Source organism: Anguilla anguilla, chromosome 2 (genome assembly GCF_013347855.1).
Source record: "Anguilla anguilla isolate fAngAng1 chromosome 2, fAngAng1.pri, whole genome shotgun sequence".
Taxonomy (NCBI): domain Eukaryota; kingdom Metazoa; phylum Chordata; class Actinopteri; order Anguilliformes; family Anguillidae; genus Anguilla; species Anguilla anguilla.
In genome coordinates, this window is record NC_049202.1 from 38,387,306 (window position 1) to 38,410,118 (window position 22,813).

At 41.3% G+C, this 22,813-nt stretch overlaps 1 protein-coding gene across 2 annotated transcripts; it reads left to right on the forward strand.

The window, feature by feature from the left end:
- The first annotated feature begins 1,230 nt into the window (after positions 1-1,230).
- Positions 1,231-11,651, forward strand: znf281b (zinc finger protein 281b). 2 transcript variants are annotated; one of them, XM_035407213.1, is made up of 7 exons: positions 1,231-1,413; positions 5,197-5,608; positions 7,220-7,333; positions 7,493-7,616; positions 9,225-9,317; positions 9,558-9,676; positions 9,843-11,651. In XM_035407213.1, exons 2-7 carry the CDS (start codon positions 5,243-5,245, stop codon positions 11,433-11,435), a joined length of 2,409 nt encoding a protein of 802 aa, XP_035263104.1. In that variant the 5' UTR covers positions 1,231-1,413; positions 5,197-5,242; the 3' UTR covers positions 11,436-11,651. The 2 variants fall into 2 exon arrangements, with proteins under 2 accessions (XP_035263104.1, XP_035263105.1); XM_035407214.1 differs by having other exon boundaries at positions 9,234-9,317.
- Positions 11,652-22,813: the final 11,162 nt, after the last annotated feature.

Here is a 22,813-nt window from a genome sequence, read left to right on the forward strand (position 1 = left end):
TTGGAAGGGTCAAGCTTATTGAATTTTATGAACGCTGCTGTTCATTTTACTGAATGATGTATGCTTAACTCTTGAAAAATATTCCAGCTCAACAAGTTTGTTTGTAACATTCATTCTACAGTTGCTTTAAATATTCAATTTCGCAACCGCCCCGCAAACTCACGTCATCACTAGATTGTATTGCCCCAAGCTGGGAAGATATTCACTTGAGAATCTGTACTAATTAGCATGAAACTATTCCTGGAATAATAATTCTTTATCAAATTTGACATACTTTAGCAGTGTAAAATGAGAACTTTGTCAACAATTTCTTTTTAAGAAATGAAGTATCCCCTTTGGAATTTAATTATTTATTAAACTGCAAAAGGGATGTGACCATATTCTGCAGGAACCTCTACAGGTAAAAAACAAAAACAAAAAACAAAACAAACAAAAAAAAAAAAACACAGTTTCAGAGTAAAACTGCTTTAAACACATACACATTTAGTCATTTTCCCATGTTAATTTATATATAAACAGTACTTTCTGAGTTATATTAACACGCTTATTCCATAACTACCTTGATACGTTATAGTAAAATTAAATATGCAATATGCAACTGTACTGAAGTTTGGATTTATATTATAAAAAAGTAATTACAGCTATCTGTGACAAACACTGTTGTAGGCTGAAACACTGTTGTCGCCATGTTTTTGGAGCATGTTCATTTTTTTTTCAAAAAAAAAAAAGTAAAACAGCAACAGCAATAAAAAGTGTTTCGATGTTTGTTTGCATAACCTTACCTAAAAATTGTATTTTAGTTAATAGTGATATTGAATTTTGCACACCAATAGGGTTATAGATAGATAAATCAGAATGAGAGTGTAAGTACAGTTCATAACACTTGTAACGTGCATAGTTTACTGCATTCTACTACACATCTGAATATTATTGTTGTTTCAAAGTGATGACCCACCACACAGGCAACGATTGTTTGCTGGTCACATTCACCAATGTAGCCTGCTATATACAACCAGTGAAAATGCATCTAAATATGTTGCCTGAAAGGAAGTAAATATATTGGTAAAATAGCGTGCAACAGAAGAAATTAACATTTTAGGTCAAATGGGTGGGCTCGTTGAAATTACGTTTTGGAACTCGAGAAATTTTCATTTGTCCTTGTCGGGAAAGGAGGTTCCCACAGCCATCTGTCCCCGACTGCAGTTCATTGTCGGCCACTGCTCCCCTGGCCTAGATCATAGCACTCGTCTGTCTCCTCTCAGGACCCGTCCGCCGAACCCATAATTCCCCGCGCCGAGACAAGATGGAGGAGAATAGCAGCTGCAGGAGAACAATGTTTGGGCTATAAAGACTCAACGGAAAGAGTAAGAGGAAAAAATATAAAGAGAGCTAGCTAGCAGCGGTCATGTTCTGGTAAGTGCGATAGAAAACCGAGTTTTGTTTGTACGAAAATGCGTAAAATTGTCGACTTGGGTAGAGAGGATCGACAAAGAGGTTCACATCAGTTAAGCTAGCAGGCTAGGTAGCTAGCTCGCGAGATATGCATTCAGAGCCGAGCATCATTGTTTCGGTTGTGTTGCATGCATGGGCCGTTTATTATGGGGTTACTGTTTAAGCGAAGATGTATCATCGCAGTGAACAATCTCCAAATCTTATGTGCATATGTCGAGATTACCTACGATTAAAACCACAATTTAGAATAAGGTTACCTATTTGGCTCGCGATTTTGTTACGGAAGCTTGTTAGCTAGCTATTATTTTACTTTTCCATGTACCCCTCAAATTATGAAAGTGATCGAAAAAATATGTGCGCCCTCTACTCGATGTTGTGGCTTATTTTACCAAGCGGAATCGCTAGGCCCTTTGTAATAATGAACTTAAATGTAGCGAGCAAGGTTTTTTGACTATTCCTTCAATAAAATAATATATCCAACGATAGATGGCCAGTACTTATGAATGCATTAGACTAATATGCCCTGTATAGTATTGCTTCAGTCTTTTTTTTCTTTGTATTTTTCTTTGTATTTAGCTTGAGCCGGCTAGCTAGTGCTAACGTTCTTGATACTTTGTTCATATTCTAGCTAGCAAATGCTATCTAGCTAATTACCCCCGTCTTCAACATATATTCCACGCTTTAGCGTGCTAACCGGCAAAGCCAAGGCCCTGATGCAAATATTTTGAACGCTCAAGACGGTGATGTTATTTCCAAATTGTGCTAACCAGTTAGCTAACGTTCACACTTCATATCAATCTGTTACACAATTGTAACTACCTAATTGTGACGTTATACAGACATTATTTGAAGTTGGCTAGTTTATAAGCTATATTATTAGATAATATAACGATTAATTTTCCTTTTAATTAGCTTAAATACGAAACCAGTGGTTGCCAGACAATCGACTTAGCAGCTAGCAAATCGTGAGACGGGTTTGATTGATCAGCAGGGATTAGTGACATGTGGCGGAAAATACTAACCAAAATGGGTAGATTAGGTTTATTAACTAAATTAAACGTAAATAGTTTTCCCCCATTATACATTCTAAACACAGTGATAGTTGTGTCAGATATTTTGGTAGTAACGTAGGCTAACGTTTAGATCAACCATCGTTTTCATGCCCTTTTTTTTAGTACGTGACCCGTGAAGATCAGCAACTATCTGGCTAACGCTGGTCGTATACCATCGATACTTCTACTATGTTTACGAGTTCTATTATACTGTAATTTACAGCTGTACTATATATAAGAGCGAGACTTATTACTTTCACACATTTTGGAAACACTGCATTTATAAACAGAGTTTGAGGATTAATGCAGTGCTGTGCAACGATTTCTCTTTGGCATAATAAATGTAATGAACAAATATCTACATAAAGAAAAGTGTAGATCACAAAAGTGAAGAAATAATTGGCATTTGTGTTAAACAAGTAGGCTAGTAGTCATTACACATTCTGTGATATCCATTAGTTCATTCTTATATTTGAGCAGTCTAATGTGTCTTCTATTGGAAATTTTTAAATGAGCTGGAACATTTATTTCTTTTTCCAGTAATTTCTACATAAAATGTTTAAAATTACTGATGGACACACAATGTTGTTACCACTCGTGGTCAATAAGATAACTGTTAAGGATGCATTTCTACGGACAAAAGTGGCTCATAGAAACAACAGCAAAAGAAAGGGCACAGATATGTTTTACGTGTACTAAACTTATTTAAGCACAGTGTTTCCATTATTTGAGTCAGAACTGTATATATACACAAGTACAGATTTTATAGTCAATGGTGTCTTTTTTCATTGATCGCACAAAAATGAGGTTGCAGTTGTGTCCTTTGAGCCTTTGTAGACCACTTGAAATTGATGCAAGTTAATTCTTTGTGATTCATATTGCATATTAAAAATAAACTAATGTGGGCTGTATTTTAAACTAAATTGTCACATTATTGCAATAATGTGTATTTTAATGCCAAATCGTCACATTATTGCAATAATTTATTGCATCGAACCTGAGCAATTTTTATGATTTTAGCTGTTTAACCTGAGCTGTCCATGTCACATTTATTCCTTTGCAAGCACACTAGCAATTTCCTACTATTGACTTGCTCTTTATCAAGTTTGAAATCAAAGATTTATCTCATCATATTTATCTCATATAAATTGCAAGCTGTTTAGACAACAGTGTAAAATGTATCAATTCTGTCAATACTCCTTCACAAATATTTGTAATTTCAAGGTACAGCCTATTATATGACATTAAGTATGACTAGGCTGTATTACCACTGTCTTTTTTTAAACCTGTTCCACTGGCTGTTTGAAGGTTGCTTGGCTGAAAGTGCAGTGATGTCAGGGCACAGCCTGTAATGTCATATGATCCATAGTTTCTGTAACAGTGCACACTAATGGATTGTGCTGTGGTTCGGGTAAAGTAAAATTCCAGAGCTCTCAGATCACTCTGGCTAGGAATAGGTGTTTGACAAGAATTGTAAATATTTAGTACTTGGTTGGAGATAATTTGAGATGAAAAATATTCTCAGGGTTAAAATAGCCAGTCTATGGTTTCACTTTTTTCTCGTTTTAATTTGTGGCTTTGTCTTGAGGAATATTTGAAGGGTGTTTGTCAAAATTAGAGATGTTATTGGCCTCCTGCCTATGTAGATGCATTGGGACCCAATATTCTGTGTTATGAGTTTTCTAGTCTATCTTAAGTAGCCTTTGATATTTAGTGTCCTGGTGTTATGGAGCAAGCACGTCCATTTTTAGCTTTTGATTTCAGTGCCTTGTGATAACAGTATCACTGCCTTTCTATATATACGTAATGTCAGCATTAAAATCTGCTTGTATTGGCACCTTTAGCCAAAGTATTACTGTGCTTTTCATAGATAACTAATATAAACTGTTTTGCCATTTTAAATAAGTTGCAAAAGATATTACCCAGGGTTACCTAAAAACAAACGGATAATATATAAAGTGTTTCTGTTAAATGCACATACATAATGGGACTTAAGTCATAGGACCTGTTCATATATAAAATCTATGAATGTGTGAACATTTAGAAGTCACATAAGTGTATGACATTATATGACATTAAAACAAACAATATTTGTGAATCTGTTCCCTGCCTGCTTTAAACCTAACAAAACATAGGTTCATGGAGAGGGGGAAAAAAAGGCTTTCTTAAGTAGGTCAGCCATGCATAGAATTAAGGGGAACACTTCCTGCCTAGTATGTGGGTGCCAAATATCCAAATGGTAAACTAACTTTTCAGCCCGAGTTGCATTTCTGTCCGTTGAATCTAGCTTTTTTTTCCCCCCATAACTCACAGACAAGGTCAAATTCTGGGTGCACCTGTAAACACATACGTGGATATACAGGACTAATTTTAGCATGCAATGTTTATGCCAAACGACATCTATTCAGATTGTGACCCCCCCCCCCCCCCCCCTCACGATGGACTGCAGTGATGGCTGTCTTCCAGTATAGTGCTATCCCTCTGCCCTACCGTAGAACCTCAGTATATCATGTTTCTGGATTGGACACACTGTTAAATAAAGCCTTAACGTGTGGACGAAAGGGAACCGGAAGACCACGTCTCCGTTCCCTAAGATGGCCGCCGCCTCCCCCTACCTCCCTTTGCAGCAAGTTCTCACGTTTGTCGCTCTGTTTCTCCTGCTGACTGACGCCTGCCGTCTTTCCTCCGCCAGGACGTTTCCCGTTGGCCCCAGTTAGTTTTCCTGCCCGAAGATCACCATGAGTATTATTCAAGATAAGCTAGGCAACGAGTTCCTGCGCAACGGCGGCATGGAGCCCAACTTCGCGCCGGGCATGATCATGTTCAGCCACCTGCCGCCCGTCACCAGCTTCACGCGCATCGCCGCCCAGTCCGTCATGCAGGACCTGCCCCTGCCGCACGAGGTGGTCCTCAAGAAGGAGCGCGACTCGCCCGACCACGCCGGCAACTTCGTCCACGCCATGGGCATCAAGCAGGAGAAGGTGACGGAGCACGACTACCGCATGCCCCTGTACGGGGGCGGGCCGGGCAAGAGCACGGATCTGCTGGAGATGTCGCTCGGCAACCACCAGAGCCTCCTGGTGCACGACCTCAGCCTGAGCAACGTAAGGCCCCCTGGGTGGGATGGATAAGGGGTGGTTTGTCCGAAACGGCCTTTTTAGTCCAATCTCGAATGATGCCTGTTATGTTCCTGATCACAGCTAGAGAGCTGGATGGCCAGAGTTTAAGAGCTTAGACCAGGATAGTGCTCCGTAAGCATTAACTGTGTTTGATACAGGAAAATTGATAAACATTCACTTGTTGCAGTTCAGAGCTTGCCTCTTTCTCTCATTATGATAGTTGTATTTTCTTTCAGTTTTCCTACCTCCTGTGGTTGTGTAATTGGTTTTTAGCATCTTCCTGTTTTACCTGTTTACCTGTGTGCAAAACATGCATGTCCTGAGAACACTGTTAAAATCTTCTCTACTTTTAATTATTGTTACACCGCTGTCTCATTCCCCATGTGATGTTTGTACATTTTGTTAGGTGTAAGTCTTGTTGGGTAACTTTGTGTTTCATGTCAGGTCCCCCTTGCAAAAGAGATTTTAGTCTCAATGGGCTTTTCCTGGTTAAATGATGGTTAAATGAAAAAAAATGAAAAAAAATCTGACTACGGTGCGCTCAGGGCATCTCTAAGAAGGCTGGAGCTATCAGAAGTGCGCTACTGGCTTGACTTTCAGTACTAGTTAGCATAGTGAGAACCGCAGCATAAATTTGATGTGCCAGGGGAATGTAAATCTCTCTCTCATTTCCTCTAATAAAATTATGTCATTTTGCTTTCGTCAGCCCGAAGAGAGCCCGGTTAGATTTAGCACTCACTAATTTATCAAAGTACTTGACATCTTGAGATGACATCTTGACAACGGATGCTTGGTTGCCAACTTTCATGTCTTTACCCAAAAATAGCCAGAACACAATTGGGGGACCTTGGATGTTGTATAAAAGCATTAAAATGATCCTTCACCCTTTTTTCATATGTGCTTTTAAATGGCTTATGTAACAGGAAATTTTTTTTAAATGGCTCATTTTTATAATTGAGCTGAAGTGCTTGTGATGAGAGATTGGCCATTTTTAGTCCTTCTCCTGATGAAATCCAGATGATTTTTGGGTGACCTCTGGGGGGGGGACGGGGGGGGGGAACTCACTTGCCTTTTGTAGAAAAATGAATTCGTCTTGGCCTGAAGTATTGTCAGCTTACATTTAGTGCAAACGCCATTTGAGCCATTGGTGTTTCCATACAGGATATATTGTATATCGTCTAGATTAAAAAATGTTATGTTCCCCCCACAATAAATTGCATATATTCATGCTTGTAAAATAAAAAAGGCTTTACCAAGCTGCACTGTAGATGATTGGCCTGAGAGAGCAGAAGTTTTGTGTTGCATGCCGAGTGAATGTAATCCCATTTTCACCTGTGTGAGCTTAGGCAAGGTGTCCAAGTCAGGCACTTCGTTGTTTACCTCCCTCCATGTCAGCATGACCTCTGAAGGAAGATGAAGTGGACCATAAATTCTTTTTTTTATTGCCCTGCATCAAAGCAGTCTCCCTCAGCCATCAATTAATTGAGGGGAACAAGGGCCTGCTTAGCTCTCCCTGTCGCCTCCTCCATTTTCAGCCTGCTAACTTTCTCCTCTCCCCTTAACCCCCCCCCCCCGCCCCCCCCCCCCCCCCGGCAGCTTTCCGGCAGGTTGGTGAAAGAGCCGAAGGAGGCCTCGGGGCGACGGGGGCGGAGATCGAATGGTGACGGACAGGAGGGGAAGCCCAGAAGGAAGCGTGGGGAGTCCTCAAAGGTCTTCTTTTGTTCTTCAACAAAAATACATTTAGCAGTTTGTTTTTGCAGTGTCCCTGCCGACTGTCAAAGGTCTGTTATAGTTTGCTATAGAGAGTAATTAAGGATGATTAAGGTAATTGCAGACCCTGACGTTGACCCTCTTGCGTGGTCGTTGCAGTCCCTGATGCTGGACGGCGACGCAGGGAACCTTTCTCCCAGCTCCAAGCCGCACATCTGCGAGCACTGCAACGCAGCCTTCCGCAGCTCCTACCACCTGCGCAGACACGTGCTCATCCACACAGGTGAGAAGCTTTCAGGGACACACCCCCACCCTCTGTCCCTGCTAGCGCTTATTGTATGCTTGTATACTTGTATTGTGTACTTGTATACACCTGCGTTTTGTTGTCCATTTGAAAGTAGCATTCCTGTCTCAGAATACTATACCTGATACCAAGGTCCTCTGGGTAAAAACAGCAATGATAGTATCTGTTCTGTTCTGTGCGTGAGAACCCGCAAAATGGGTGAAGATTGGCCAGATTCGGCAGCTACGCAAAGAAAAAAAAAAATCTGATAATCGTCCATATTTTTGTCGCCCAGCCCATGGGAGTATGTTTTCGTTTAATTTGGAATGATCATATGGGGATGGGGTGGTTAGAAGTTATGAACATAATGCTACACTATTTACTTGTTTATACGGTCTATGGAAGGAGCAAAACGTAAGAAATCTTTTAGGAATTTAGGGACCCCATCCGGACGTCTATTTTCAGTCCTAAAAAGAAGAAATGACTGGGGGGAGAAAGAGGACGTTTGGTCTAGACCTAGATGCCTGGATCTTTGCTTGAATATTTTGTATTCTTAATGTCACTGTCCAATTTTTCCTAAAAATCCTCCTGTTGTTCCTAATAAAAATAGTGAAATTGATGGATTATTACTGCATTTCGATTGATTTCCCTACAGGTACAACATATTTCAGTTTACTTCGTGTAATTTGTATTGGACAACCAAACGTTGCCATGCCGTCAGTAATATGAAAAATATCATGATGTATATGCCCATATTGCCCAGTCCTATGAGAGTTAATCTTATAAGTCATTAATTAGGAAACCTGTTGTGGAGTTGACATCAGCTCTACAGGTATAGCAGGGTGTTATTGCAACTAAGTGGAGAATTAGCGAGTGGAATGAAGACCTGCTTACTACACTGATTTATCCTCAAGCAGGTCTGTGACTGCATAGGTCGATACGGAGCTCAGATGCCTGATCATGTCATGTATGTATGTCATATCGTTCCAAAGGCCTGTGCTCAGTGAATCTGTGTGTTAATTCCCATCTGTCATCTAAAAGATGACAGCCAAAGCCAGTATGTTGCACGTCGGTACGTGATGCACAAATGTGAAAGAAACGTATGTGTCCAGCTCCAGAAATGTTGGTGCCCTCCTTGCCCACTTAAATAATGTACACTGAAAATTGTGTACATTATTTAGTGCCTGTGTTGGATGCACAGAAGCCTAATGAGATGAAGGGTGAGGGAACTTTACAAGCTTAGACAGAGCTGAGAGAACGCCTCTGTCCCTGAGCTTGTCCCTGAAATGTGTTGGTTTCTAGCTTTTCCCTTGATTTTGTAAATAAGAAGAGTGCTGTCCTTAAGTTTGGGCTACAGCCCCTGGTATAACGTTCTTTTGTGGTTCTGGTTTAACTGTATAAGTAATAATGCAGCTCTGCTGTTACATTTGTTGTTTTTACAGACCCTAGTCTTAAGATTTGAATATATGAAGAAATCGTAAAAACCAGTCAGAAATTGAATACTCACAAATTTTCAGATACTTGCTTAAATGCCAAGTCCTAAGAAGTTTTCTTTTGTCCATACCACTGCAGTGCAATTAATGTGAGGAATGGCTCTTTGTATTTTTGATGGCACAGGTGAGAGGCCTTTCAGGTGCAGTCAGTGTAACATGAGCTTCATCCAGAAGTACCTTCTGCAACGGCATGAGAAGATCCACAGCGGTGAGTTATGGGATTGATGGAACCTCAGAATAGGGCAACACCCCGCATTAGGTATTTTCTTTGCTCTCGTTTTGAATTTATACGTGTATTTTTTTATGGAACCATTTCTCTGTGTAGCATCCAGTCTCTGCCTTTTTCTGAAATTTCTCTGAAATCTCTCACATATTCATATATTCATATACTCCATATTGAGTTTCATAGTTAAATGTGCCTGTGCCTGATCTTGCTGTTGTGCCACAGGGGAGAAGCCCTTCAGCTGTGACCAGTGTAACATGCGGTTCATTCAGAAGTACCATATGGAGAGGCACAAGAGGACCCACAGTGGAGAAAAGCCATACAAATGTGACACCTGCCAACAGGTGAGTCCGTGGGCAGAACTGCCTCCTCTCGCCTCATTAGTTCGTAATGACGCTTAATTGTCTGCAGTTATTTTCTCAGTGTGAAATGGCTGTTTGAGTGCCTCTTTTAGAGTGACTCCAGATGACGACCTGGTTTCATACCTCATCCCCTGCTTGCTCCCTGCAGTATTTTTCCAGGACAGACCGATTACTGAAGCACAAAAGAACCTGTGGAGAAGCCATAAAGAAAGGACTGGATCCGGGGATGTTGGACCAGGGCGGAGAGATGGGACAGGGCAGCTACGCAATCACTCAGGGAAACGCGAATGCTTCCGGGCGCAAGAGGGGCAAGTCCAAAAACGCGGGCGAGGGCGGCGAGCGCAAAAAGAAGAAGGCCGCGGAGGCGACGATGGCGGGTGGCCTGAGCCTGCAGGACTACGCGGTGGACATGCCTTCCGCCTCGTCCAACAGCGGCCTCCCCTGCCCCGGCATGCACGTCCAGCAGGGCCGCGCCCCCAAGCTCGTGTTCAAGAAGGCCGGCCGCAAGGGCGACAAGGGCGGCCTCTCCCTCGGCGACGGCCCCGGCGGCCTCCACGGGCAGAAGATGCTGCAGCAGAAGGCCAGTCCCCTCGACCTGGTTGGAGGACCGGGCATGGACAGCATGGGGCTGCTGCAGGGCCCCGGGGCCAAGCAGGGTCCCACCAGCAGCAACTACGACGACGCCATGCAGTTCCTGAAGAAGCGGCGGTACCTGCACGCGGTCAACAGCGGCGGCGACTACGGGGCCCCCGCCGTGCACATGCCCCCGCAGCAGACGGTCATCCAGGGCGTGATGGACAGCGAGGCGTCCCTCGGCCTGCTGGACTCCTCGCCCCTGGGGGTGGAGATCAAGCACGACAAGTCGGGCATCCCCGACGAGGTGCTGCAGAGCCTGCTGGACCACTACTCCCAGAAGCCCGACGGCTCGCACGACGTGCCCTTCGACCTCGCCGACCAGCACGTGGACCTCCACCCGCCCTCCGGAACGCCCGAGCTGGGCCCGGACGAGGACTCGCCCAGCTCCTCGGGCGACAAGGCGGTCATCATGAACGAGTACTCCAAGTTCCTCCTGCAGGCGCTGGAGCGCACCAGTCACAGCAGCGCCTTCCCGCTGGGCCCCAGCGGGCCCTTCCCCAGCCTCGTCTCCAGCAGCTCCCACCCCGGCGGCTCGCTCTTCTCCGACAAGCAGGTCTACACTACGTCCCCCCTGGAGTGCGGCTTCAGCCAATCCGTTACCTCAGCCCTGCCCAACTCCTTGCCAAAGTCCCACTTCGGGATGCTGGTGGGCTCCTCCCAGCCCGGATTCCACCTGAGCAGCCTGGAGCCCACCCACCAGCAGCTGACGCCCTCTCAGGAGCTCACCGACCAGATCGAGAAGCAGCACTCCCCCGCCTACCAGATGGCGCCCCAGGAGTTGGCCGGCCAGAAGGACCGTCAGCCCAAAAGCAGCGGCGCCTCCGGCTACCAGCTGTCCCCGCAGGACCTGGCCCAGCTGGACCCCTCCAAGGTCGTGGACATCCGCTCTCCCTACCAGATCGAGAACTTCGCCCAGGCCTTCGGGTCCCAGTTCAAGTCGGGCGGCCGAGTTCCCCTGGCGTACAGCACTGACTCTAGTGGAGAGGTTGACCACAGAATAAGGACTCCAGTGTCAGAATTCTCAGGGTATACAAGTTTGTTAGCTGATGTCAGTGAGCCAGTTAGTACAGGATCCAAGACCCCGACAAGCCAAAGTTACAGGTGAGGTAAGAGGTTGCGGACCTGGTTGGAAGTTTTTTCCCCTACCCCCATCCCCCCCCGTCTTCGTTGTTTCCTCATGTATTATTATTCTTATGTTTTTTTAAAGCAAGGTTAACTTTTAATTATTACACTGCCGTTTAATGTTTATACAATACCCTACCAAGAGAAGTCTTCACAGACTTTTTCAAATGCAATTTTTTTTAGTTAAAAAAAAAAAAAATCTGTATTTAGTCGGTTTTATTTGTATTAGGGTAGTATTAGGTCTGATCGAAAAGTCATTTTAAGTGAAAATAGAGGGTAGCTAAGGACTGGCTTGATTATTTTTCAATGAACCTTCATGTTTTAGCAATCAGCATTAAAATTGTAAGATATTAATAACGTTAATTAATAATGAAGATAATGGCAGGGAATAGCCCAGATTTAAAATAGCAAAAAAATAGATATTGTCTGTTACAAGAATTGAAAGTATTACTCAGGAAAAAAAGTGTAATATGGAGAATTTTATTATGAGATGCGGCAAGCACTCATTTTAGAGGTGTAAGTTTGCAATTACAAAGAAGATGCTTTGATTATTCCTTTACAAATGAGTGCAACAAATTATGAATCTGCTGCCTGTTGGGTTACACTGATAACACTTTCCATTTAGCTATATAGAGATTATGGTACTTTTCTGTCAATGTGAAACACTCACATTTCTTACAAGGGCCATAGATATTTATAAGTATATGTAAGACATTGAATTGTTCTGGGGGACTGCGAGGTGAGAGAGGAGGGGGGGGCAGGAACGTGGGGGTCCTTCTGTCTTTGAAGAGTCGAGCAACGGCGTGGCTGCCGGGTCGGTTAGAGACGCATGCAATGGTGTGGTTTGCGGAGATACGATTCCCCCCCCCCCCCCCCCCCACACACTTCCCGGGTGCACTCAGACCACTGGCGCACACGCATGTGCACGGACGCAGTCGCCCAGCCATCGGTAGGCCCCCTTCGGTGGAAAATGTTACATTTCAGCAGCAGCTTAGGGGTGACCGGTCAGTTACACACACACACACACACACACACACACTGCAGGGTAGAAACCCCGCCCAGTGGGTGGAGAGTAAGGCACCGCTCACTGATGGCTGAATTTTTATTTTCTCCTCCCTCTTTTTCGTTTCCTTAATGAATCCGGTGAGCACTTTTTTGCCATGTATTTTAAATATACAACCCAGTCAGATTGTGGACAGCTCAGAATAGAAAAGTGATGCGATTTTTAAAGCGAGCCATTGTTTTAAGGTGATGTTTTGGCCAGCGGCTGTGTGGGGTGGGAGGTGTCGGGTGGGAGGTCGGGGCGTGGGGGGGTGGGGGCATGGGCTTTATCAAAGGGGGGGGGGGGGGGGGGTTTATCTTTCATGGTTTAGGGTGGCTAAGGTCAAGGGGTTTGCTGGAGCACTGCTGCTGTTATAACGTGGATGTTATCAGACATGCAGAAGAACTTAGAATAGAGGATGAGGACCTCTATTAAGTATTAAACCAGCTCTAACAGGAAGACGAGACATTAAAAATTCAGACTCCTAAATGACACACCGGTGCCAGCTTTTGTAATTCACATCCTACCTCCGAGCAGGCCAACCGATCGTTTACTCCCCAACGTATGCAAAAAGTGTACATTTCCTTTTTTTAAGTTGCTGTTATCAAGAGACGAGATGAATATAGGCCACTTAATGTGAAGAACTGGACCTAAACAACTGGACCTATTTATGCTTCAGAGAGGAAGGAGAGGTGAGCATGAGTATTATTTGTCTGCAGTCCTGTAGCAAGTCAAAATAAACAGTGATTGCTTTGTCTTCCAGTGCTATTGGTTCAGTGTCCCTGAAATACAGCAGCAAATTTTTTAAATGAATTTTTCCTTTGCTCCCTGTGTAAATTTGTCCCCTCCATCCCCTTTGTATGAGACTGCAAAGCTGTAAGATGATGGGGAACAATGACTGACCACTCAAACCATGCGCTACGTTTTTTAAATAAAGAATAATAATTAGGATTGACCTTTATATACCTCATATCACTGTTTAAGCATAACCAGGGACACGTGTTCATGTATGTAGCGGAATTACTGTAGTATGTATTAAACATATTGTATAACCATATTACATCTTTTTATGTAAACAGTGTTTACAATAATGGAAAGAGATGAATTTGTTAAACTTTTTTTTTTTTTTTTAGCTCTGTAAAGCATTTATGCCAAGCAGTGTTGCAGTCTGTAATTATCACATAGAATTTCCTTGTTCATGTTTTTTTGTTACTTGCCATAATGTGTTTTAATATGATCTAGACAGTTATTGTTTACAAAATTGTACAAAAAACACTAAAAATGTGTATTTTTGATCTTTTTTTCTCTCTCAAATATGCATGATATGAAAGGGTTTGTACAACTTTTTTTTTTGATGATTACCACAACACCAAATTTGTAGCAGATATTTTGTTTCTCTTATTTTTGTCATTTGCTTATTTTGTTCTAGTTCTTGTGACATGATTTGCAGGGCTGTACCTGTTAAATGAGTTTATAAATGATTAGAAAAGAAAACAATAAAAAATCTGTTATCAGCTCTTTTCCCATGCAGACTTGATTTTGAGAGTTGTCGAGGAAGGACAAGTCATTCGTGGAGAAGGTGCACTCAGCTTTCGGAGGCTCATATTGGAAATCGCCTTTGTGTTAATGTTTGGAGCGAAAGCTTATCAGAAGGTATGACTGAATGTCCTGCTTTCTAGCTTAAATCTGAGGGATACAGGTGAAGAGAGGCCTCGATTCTTGAGGAAAATGTTCAAAGCAGTTGCTCTCTAGCCAAGCAAGTGGGAATTCTCATTTCAGTCCCTAAAGTGTGGCAACAAACTCAATTCAATTTTATTTGTATAGGATAGCGCTTTTTTCAGGGAAATGTCAAAAAGACCGTTTACAGAGTAGCGAAGCAGGAGACAAGAGCAAAATGCGCGAACGCGTTCTTCGCGTGACTGTCCCTGTCCTCAGAGTACTCAGTCTGCCAGGTAACACGGTAGTGTCTATAAAATGACCTCAAAGGCAATGTAAGATGCACATAAGAGACCCCAAAACAATTATGCTTTTATCCATAGCTTGTTATGGTAGGGGGTGCCAATGAACAGGTTATGCGAGAAGAGAAATTGCTATTTTATATAACCGCTTTCGTATATAGTGGTATGCAATACATTACCCCAGCTGCTCCTTAATGGGAGACAAAATGGGCTCCTTTTGGTCCTCTATGGCTCCCCCTTGTGGTTAGTGATGACTGGTGAACTCCCCTCCCAACAGCTGTTTTCTGCCAACCGTTGTTTTATTGGGGATTGTGTTTGCTCTTTAGAAAGTATTGAATTGGCCGTCAGGTTATTTTACACCAGAATACCATTTACATGTCATTGCCATTCAGCTTCATTATGTTGTGCATGCTAGCCATTTCTATACCTTCAGAAACTTTTCTATCCCAGTAATATAGAATACTTGAATAGTTACTGTGGCAGGCATGGTAGAAGCTAAGCGTGACCCCAAACTTGATTTCAAGCCAGAGCTATTCGTGAACGTGCATCAGATATGGACAGGTCCCTTATCGGTAACCATAGAGGTGCTGTGTTTAGAGGAATGAGAAACCCAGGAACGCAAAACCTATCTTGGGCACCCAGTGATCTTTAGCTTGTTGATAAACCACAGTTTGCTTTCCTCATTTGCTCACCTTAACTGCACCAAATGCAAATGTTTGCCAGTTTCACAAGCCAGTTTACGTAAGAAGGGTATAACGCTGACACCTCACCTGAAGAAGTAAGGGTCAAGAATCTATATCCCTGTTAATTACAGCATGTTACATAAGCTCCAAGGTCTTGTCACAGGTTCACAGTCTACAGCTAGTAAAACAAGTTCGTTTTAGTACAATCAGTACGAGTGGCATTTTTTTGATTTACGCTTTCTCTTAAAAGGTAAATTTGGCAACATGTTAAATATGACATGAAATGCATGTAGTAGTTACATGTAGTACTTATAAGTGCCTGACAGCATTCTGAACCATGCCCTGTTAATCTATTCCCTGCCAGTAAAGTGGATGAGGAACATGTGCTGCACTACCAGATCTTTTTTTAATTAATTTTTTTACCAATGTGATGCCCTGCTGAAAAATTCTGTTTTCTATGGATAGCTGTCTGATCACTTAGGCAATTTTCCATGTAAAATGGTGTCTATGAGGCTATGCACACACAGCATCATTCTTAATTCCTTATAAACCCGAAAAGCAAGGCCTGCTTTTACAGAAAGCAGTCATCCATTCAAAGGGTTATTGGAGTGCCATCTCTATATTTGTCCTCACTTGATTTTCAGCTGTTTTAGAAGACCTGTAGTGTTTCTGCAGTAATCCCCACCGGCAGCTTTGCACCAAGACTAGACACCTTCCTTCTTCAGGCATTAGATGGCAGTGGTGCTTCAAAGCAGAAGTGTACTTCTTAAGTCTTAGCACCCAAAGGCATTTTTGTGACCCAGTTAAATAAAAAAAAAACCAAGTTTGGCACGAATGTGTGGGGTATGAATTGAAGTATTTTCATACTTGTTGAATGAAACTGTACTGTTTTACAGTAAATATGAATGTACATTTAAGTGGCAATGTTTGCTTCAAATGAATATCAGCATTTAGGTTTTGGAACTCCTTTGTTTTGTTTACATTATTATTATCTAATACGCTGGTATGCTTGTTATTGCTGGTCATGTTGGCCACACCGCCAATACAGAAAACTTGAAATCAAGCTGAAATGGAATAATGACGCTTATGTGAAAGTGAAGGAATGCATTAACAGTGGCAGTGTGATATAGTGGTTAGAGAACTAGCCTTGTAACCTGAAGGTTTGTCTTGTTAAATCTCTGGTGGGGCTACCTTGTTGTTCTACCCTTGTCTAAAGTGCTTGAATTGATACAGTGAACAGGTGTATAAATGTGTAATGTAGGTATTCTGTTTATATCCAACAATGTTTATAATGCATGGCCATGATGCATGTGCTTATTTCAACAGATGGATTTTTCTGTTCATCAGACACAATTTACTCTGACTACCTAGGCTTTTTACTGGTCCCAGTTACAATGGTCTGTACACTCTGATTTTGCATACATAGTGGTGTGTGTAATGTAATGCTCAGCCGACACATTGGGCAAGCACCTACTCCTGTTTTTATTTTAATTTTTAATTTTTATATACTAATTTTTCCTGGTGACTAAAATAACGCAAATTCCCTCATTCAGTCTTGTGGTCTTGAAAAAATGGAAAATCCCTGTTCTGGATAAGTATGGCAAAATTATTCAAATATAAGATGATATAGTGATATAATATCAGTTTTTTTTTTTTCTGATAAAGGTTTTTCTGGTTAGGTTACAGAGAAAGTCAAACCCTTCAATTGACCCCCAGATACTGAAGTGTCATTTCTCAGTTCTTCAGGTGGCAGGCAGCCTGAAAATGAAAGCAGTTACGGATTTTATCACAGAGATACTTTTCATACAGTAGACCTGCACCTATTTGTGTGTGTGTGTGTGTGTTTGAGCATGGCTGAAACAACAAGTACAGTATCAGCTTTTATGCGCGGGCTTGTCTGAAATTGGGATAACAGCATATTGTTTTATTTTTCCCTCCTCAAAATACAAAACCATGTCAAATAAGAAACAGTGCACCTGAACAAACAATGGAACCCAACTTGCATTTATTCAGTCACTTACGGGTTGAAACTTTCATGTGTCATCTGTGCTATAAGGACTTATACCTGTAGCCTCTTCCTGTACCCATTACCACCATCTCGATTTCCTTCCTTGTAAAGCTGTTAAAAAATTCCCAGAAAGTGTTGTGCGTTTGTCTGAAATAGGTTCAAAAGTTGTGTGCTGAGTCATTGGGCCTCATTCAGGCAAACGTGTACGATCGCATTGAATCGTAAACTGTGTGAAAGGAACATTTTGGAACATTTTGACGTTCATCTTTTTTTTTTTCTTATTTGTATTTCTTCCTGGCTGTTTCTTTTTGCTAGTCCCATGAACAGGCTTGTGCATAAAATTTACAGTCAACATTCATCATCTCATTCACCTGGGATATGCACAAAACCAAAGGTCTGCAAATGTGTCATGAATCTAATGTTGTTTTTTTCATAGGAACATTTTTAAGAACAAAAGGAAGAATAAAATAAGTTTTGAGAATGAGGCCTATTATGAGCTCATGATGGTGAATGAATGGTTCTAGGAACTGTTGTGAAATAATATATATTTTATTGGCTATAATGATACGCCAATAATATCCGCATAGCAGGAATGAGATGAGTGACAACTGCGGAAAGGCTAAATAAATACTTCCCTCTGCATTTCAACCGATTAATACTCAGCTGGTCGAAGTAAATGGCCGTTGTTTTACGGTAAAGTCCTGTAACATCCTTGAGAGAGGATGAAAGGTGTTTTATTACTGCGCATTATTGTTACTGAGTTTGTGTATATTAATGATGTAGACCCCTATGATTTGTTACGAAGATGTTTGCGTATTACCTGTGAAATGAAAGCCCTAACCAATAGGTGGCCTATTGAAAATCTTACGATGCATACGAATTTCACATTTTAATTGAGGAGGAAAAACATTCACGCATCATATTTGTTCTCCATTATTTTAATCTGTATTCTTTTCAGCTGCATTTAATTGTCACCCATTGAGCCAGCCACTGAAGCGGGAGTTATACAGATACACTGTGAGTAAATCAGCTGGTTTAGCAGGCTCATAGTGCCCGCTAGATAAATGAACGAACCGCTCGAAACAAAAAGATGACTTCTATTCCACAAAAGATGGAGCAACATTAGCACAGAGAAGATATAATCTTTCTTTAATTTTAATGCCCCTGCTGTTGAAGAGTGTGTTTGCACAGGCTCCTGGAGAGGAGGACGGGGTACCCTGCCGAGATCGAGGCGTTCCAGTGCTGTCAGGTTACCGAAACGCCGCAAGGTTTTGTGGAACCCGGCTTGGTTGGATGATGCACATTATCAACCGTGGCTTTACAAAACCATTCTGGGTAAGTACTTGATATGATGTATTTAACAGACCTGGGTCAAATACAAATACATATTTGTATTTGAAAATGTAGTTAAATACATATTTGAAGTATTTCTACATTTACAATACATTTACACATGAAATACTTTGTATTTGATTTTTAAAATTATTTTCATGGAAAACCAAATACTTTCCCAAATTTAAAAAATACATTCCTTTATATAAATACTTTCCTGGGAAACCAAAAACTCAAATAGTATTTAGAGGCTTTTAAAAAATACATTAAAACACAAAAACAATTTTAAAAATATTTTGAAATGTTGCTGTGATAGGCAACAGTGACAATGACTGAGCCAGCAACAATGTAGGCTTTATACTGAATGGGGGTATCTCAGAGTTCTTTCTACAATCTTTGTGAGTGGCCCTCCATGTGATGTCAGCAAGTTATAATACTGAGGGCACTCCAGGGGAACTACTAGAGGCTATGGGTTGAATATGGATTATGGGCTATGGTAACCTACACTGGTAATTTTAAACAACCCATGCACTGCCTCTAACAGACAGTAACCTAAATGCCAGTACATGTCTTTGCATGGGGGATGGAAAACTCAGACTTCTTGATAAGCTACTTGCCGGTTTATTTGTACCCATGCAATCTGTTTAAAGTTCGTGGCCTTTTACTGTATTTTACTGCAGTCACTGAGAACAAATTTGCCTCCTGCACCACTTTCTCACATCACCTGACTGGTGGGGGCCAACAACCATGAAATCTGAATGAAAATGATACTACATTAATTGATGCACCTAAAAATGATTCTTGTTTTCTTTGAGGGTAACAAATATTATTTCAAAATTGATATTTCATCATGATCTGGTTTCCAAACAGATTTCACAGGTCTCTGAACTGAGTCCAGTATGGGCTGTGGGATAATGAAGTGGCACTTCTCTGTCTGTTGGAAGATTGGTATTGCAGCAATACTGGCCGCACCTTTTGAATCCCAGCCAGTGTGCCGATTTCATTGTCGTCATATTCTTGAGTGAGTCAGATATTCCACATCAACCACGCCCTGTGAACTTTGGATTAAACGGGAAACCATATCACACAAGAGTCCGGTAACCATAACTCCCAACTTCCTTCAATGCGTCCAGCTTTGATTCAGGTTATATAACTTTGGTGTTGATTAACCAGTCAAAAATCATTATTCACTGAAGAAAACATACCCTATGTGCCCTTCGGTGAACACCCATCTGTTTTGAGAGACTCTTAACAGGGATGTGTTCTCTGTGTCTAGTTTAGGGATGGGTACGAGTATTGGATTGATCGATTACTCGTCAGATTCAAGCCTACTCAGTCTTTTTTATTTTCTCATAAAGGCTATGTGTATAACTGTTTGTTGAAACTTTGCTCCATTTATAAATGTATCATATTGTATACATCTAAGATAATACAATAAAGCAAATATATATTTTGAAACACATTTTTTTATTGCAGTTATGCTTTTTGAAGCTGAGCATTACGCAGTTTTAATGTCCTGCGCGGAGGGAAATTGCCAGAGGCGAATTTACTACTACTACGGCTTGAAAATTCTAGCAAATATCCCATACCCTATAGGCTACCACTTAGCAACGAACGCCTCTTTCTAGTAGTCTACCTCAACTGGGTTACCTAATATTAAAATTCAGATTTTAAGTCAAAATGGTTTCACAGCGTATATTTATATATCTTACATCTCTGTTGCAAGTATAACATTGTAAGTGTTAGCTTGCTTGCTCTTTCAAATTTTCGCTTAATTCAGCCAATCAAAACTCAGTATTCAGCCAAGCCATTGTGTATTGGTTTTGTGGGTGTGCAACATTTGTGAATTGAAAAAGTATTGTGTCATATCTGACTCTGTTTATTGACACAATAAACGAAACATTAAGACTTCATTGTGATGGAAAACATGGGTACTAATGTGCATTGTTAGTCTCGTGCTACAAGTGGTGTTTTGCCGAGTGAGCTATTCAGTGGCCCGCGACTGACATCTCAGTTTATAATTCAGTAATCACTTAATCAGGCACATGAGAGGAATGGCCAAGCAAGGTTTAAACTAATTTACTCACCAAATCAGAGTCAATACAATACATTAGACAATACAACAGTAAATTAAAATTTCACCAATAACACAGTAATGCGCGCTTAGTGTCGATTTGTTGGATTATTTCATACATTGGTGGTTTATTGTCCTGTCAGTAGTTGTGAATCTGTTGTGCCAGTGTTCAATATGTATTCATCAGCTTCTCAGGTTTATTGTAGGCTTTGTGAATTTTGCCTTTGCACCACTCAAACCACTGAACGAGGCCATTTCATCCAACCATTAATGTCCTGCTACAATGTCCTAAGCTCCTTCAGTGCTGTACTGCTGAGTGTCTACCTCCATTTACATGAACCTTGAATAGAACCCAATAAACATGAAATTGTACTCAGCAGCAGAACACCAAAGTCCCTATCTGGTTTTGTATGTCTCTATAGAAAGCAGCCTTCCCAAACAATTGCTTCTCTCAGTGTTCTGTATACCCAGTTTCCCTGTTTGAACAATGTTTTACCACATTTACCACATGCCTGTTCAAAAATACACGCCATTTGGGGGTGAACTTTTTAAAGAGGAAGTTTTGGACTGAGACAAATCATTAATGAAATCACACCACCTCTGACTGTTCTCTCTATGCCATTATGCTTTTTCATGATTGTACCCTCTCAACTGTGCCAGTCTCTGACTTGCTTTTTTGAGTTTGTGTTTACTGCAAGGGTGTCCAGTCTTATCTGAAAAGGTCCGGTGTGGGTGCAGGATTTTGCTGGAGCCCAGTACTTCAACACCTGACTCAACTAATTAAAAAATCGTGGTCTTCAATCAAGACATTAATAAGTAGAATCAGGTGTCTTAGTATTCAGCTACAACAAAGGCCTGCACCCACACCGGCCCTTTCCGGATAAGATTGGACACTCCTGGTTTACTGTAATCTTTGTCCCTTCGTCTAAGCATAAGTTGCACACAGGTTCTCTGAAGATAAAAACAGAACACCCATTCATATACCTTATCTCTTCGCTAGTGTGTAGGGTGTGATGGTGAGTTTCCTCTTTAGAACAGGAACTAGCTAATGCTGTAAGACACACAGAGACATTGTATGGTGTATATAGTGATTTATTTCATCTGGTCATATGTTAGGTTTATGAGAAAATACATTTTTTAGGATACTTACCATTTAAGCCCTCAAAGATCAAGGACAGTGGTACATAAGCATGAGAGGCACAAGAAGTTCTGAGGAAAAATATCTGAACATATACTATCTTCACACATTTCACACTCAGTCCCGTCTTCTTAATATGTGTCTTTAGTTTAAATGCATTATTAAATGAATTGGGATGTATCAGGTCCCACGATGACTGATCCTGACTCTTTTGTGAGAACAATGGGGCAAATGAGGTCTTGTAAAGCATGAGTAATGACTGTTTAACTTCAAAAAAATATTTAGATTTCTTTGCATTTACATTGCATTTCGTAATGTGATGGGTGAATCAGTACTCTACATGGGCTAGTTTATACTGTAATGGCATTCTGGGGTTTGGTTAATGGCCCAGTCAGGCTTTAAACAATATCAACAATGTTCTTACTAACACTTCAGTGTATTCTTTGCCTCTGCATTTCCCAAAGTGTCTATTATATACTTAATATGTCCCCGTCTAGGCCTCTGTCACATTCACCACAACATTTCTCCATTCTCCTCACAATATATGAAAACGCTAGAGGGATGTTTTTATTATTGCCTATCTTCCTAATGGCTGGCCGTCAGTTGGCTGCTCTGTTGTTTGTAATAGGAAGTTAGAAATTGGGTGAAACAGAGCCCTAGTAGTGTCACACAAAGCACTGAACTGTTCCAGGTCAGTAAGGCTTTGCATATAAATGAGCTGAGCTCAGGGCAAGGTACCATCATTTGAAAAGAAATTGGTTCGGTCTTAAGAAATGGCTACAAAGCTTCAAAAAAATATAATTATTTATTTTTTTATTTTTTCAATGCAGAATCATTCACCAGGGCAAGGTACCACAGTTTTTGTTTTGTTTTTGTGCATACACCACACACATTGACAGTGAAGCTATTTTTAAAACCAACTTACAATATTATAAGCATGATCAAAAGTAGTAGCTTAACTGGCATCCAGACTTTGAGACAAGTCTGAGCACCCTCTGAGTAAACGTTTGTTATATGACGCCTACCTACATTTTTCCCTTGTCCTAAAGATAAGACGTTTGCTATTTTCGGTGCAACTCCAATAAACCCTTTTTAACAATGGGTTTGGCACAACAAAATGAGTGCC

Bases quoted from the DNA above. Each gene is read 5' to 3' on its own strand.
- znf281b (XM_035407213.1), top strand. From the start codon at position 5,243: ATGAGTATTATTCAAGATAAGCTAGGCAACGAGTTCCTGCGCAACGGC. The intron at 9,318-9,557 runs GTGAGTTATGGG...GTTGTGCCACAG, and splicing joins GCATGAGAAGATCCACAGCG to GGGAGAAGCCCTTCAGCTGT. The intron at 9,677-9,842 runs GTGAGTCCGTGG...TGCTCCCTGCAG, and splicing joins AATGTGACACCTGCCAACAG to TATTTTTCCAGGACAGACCG.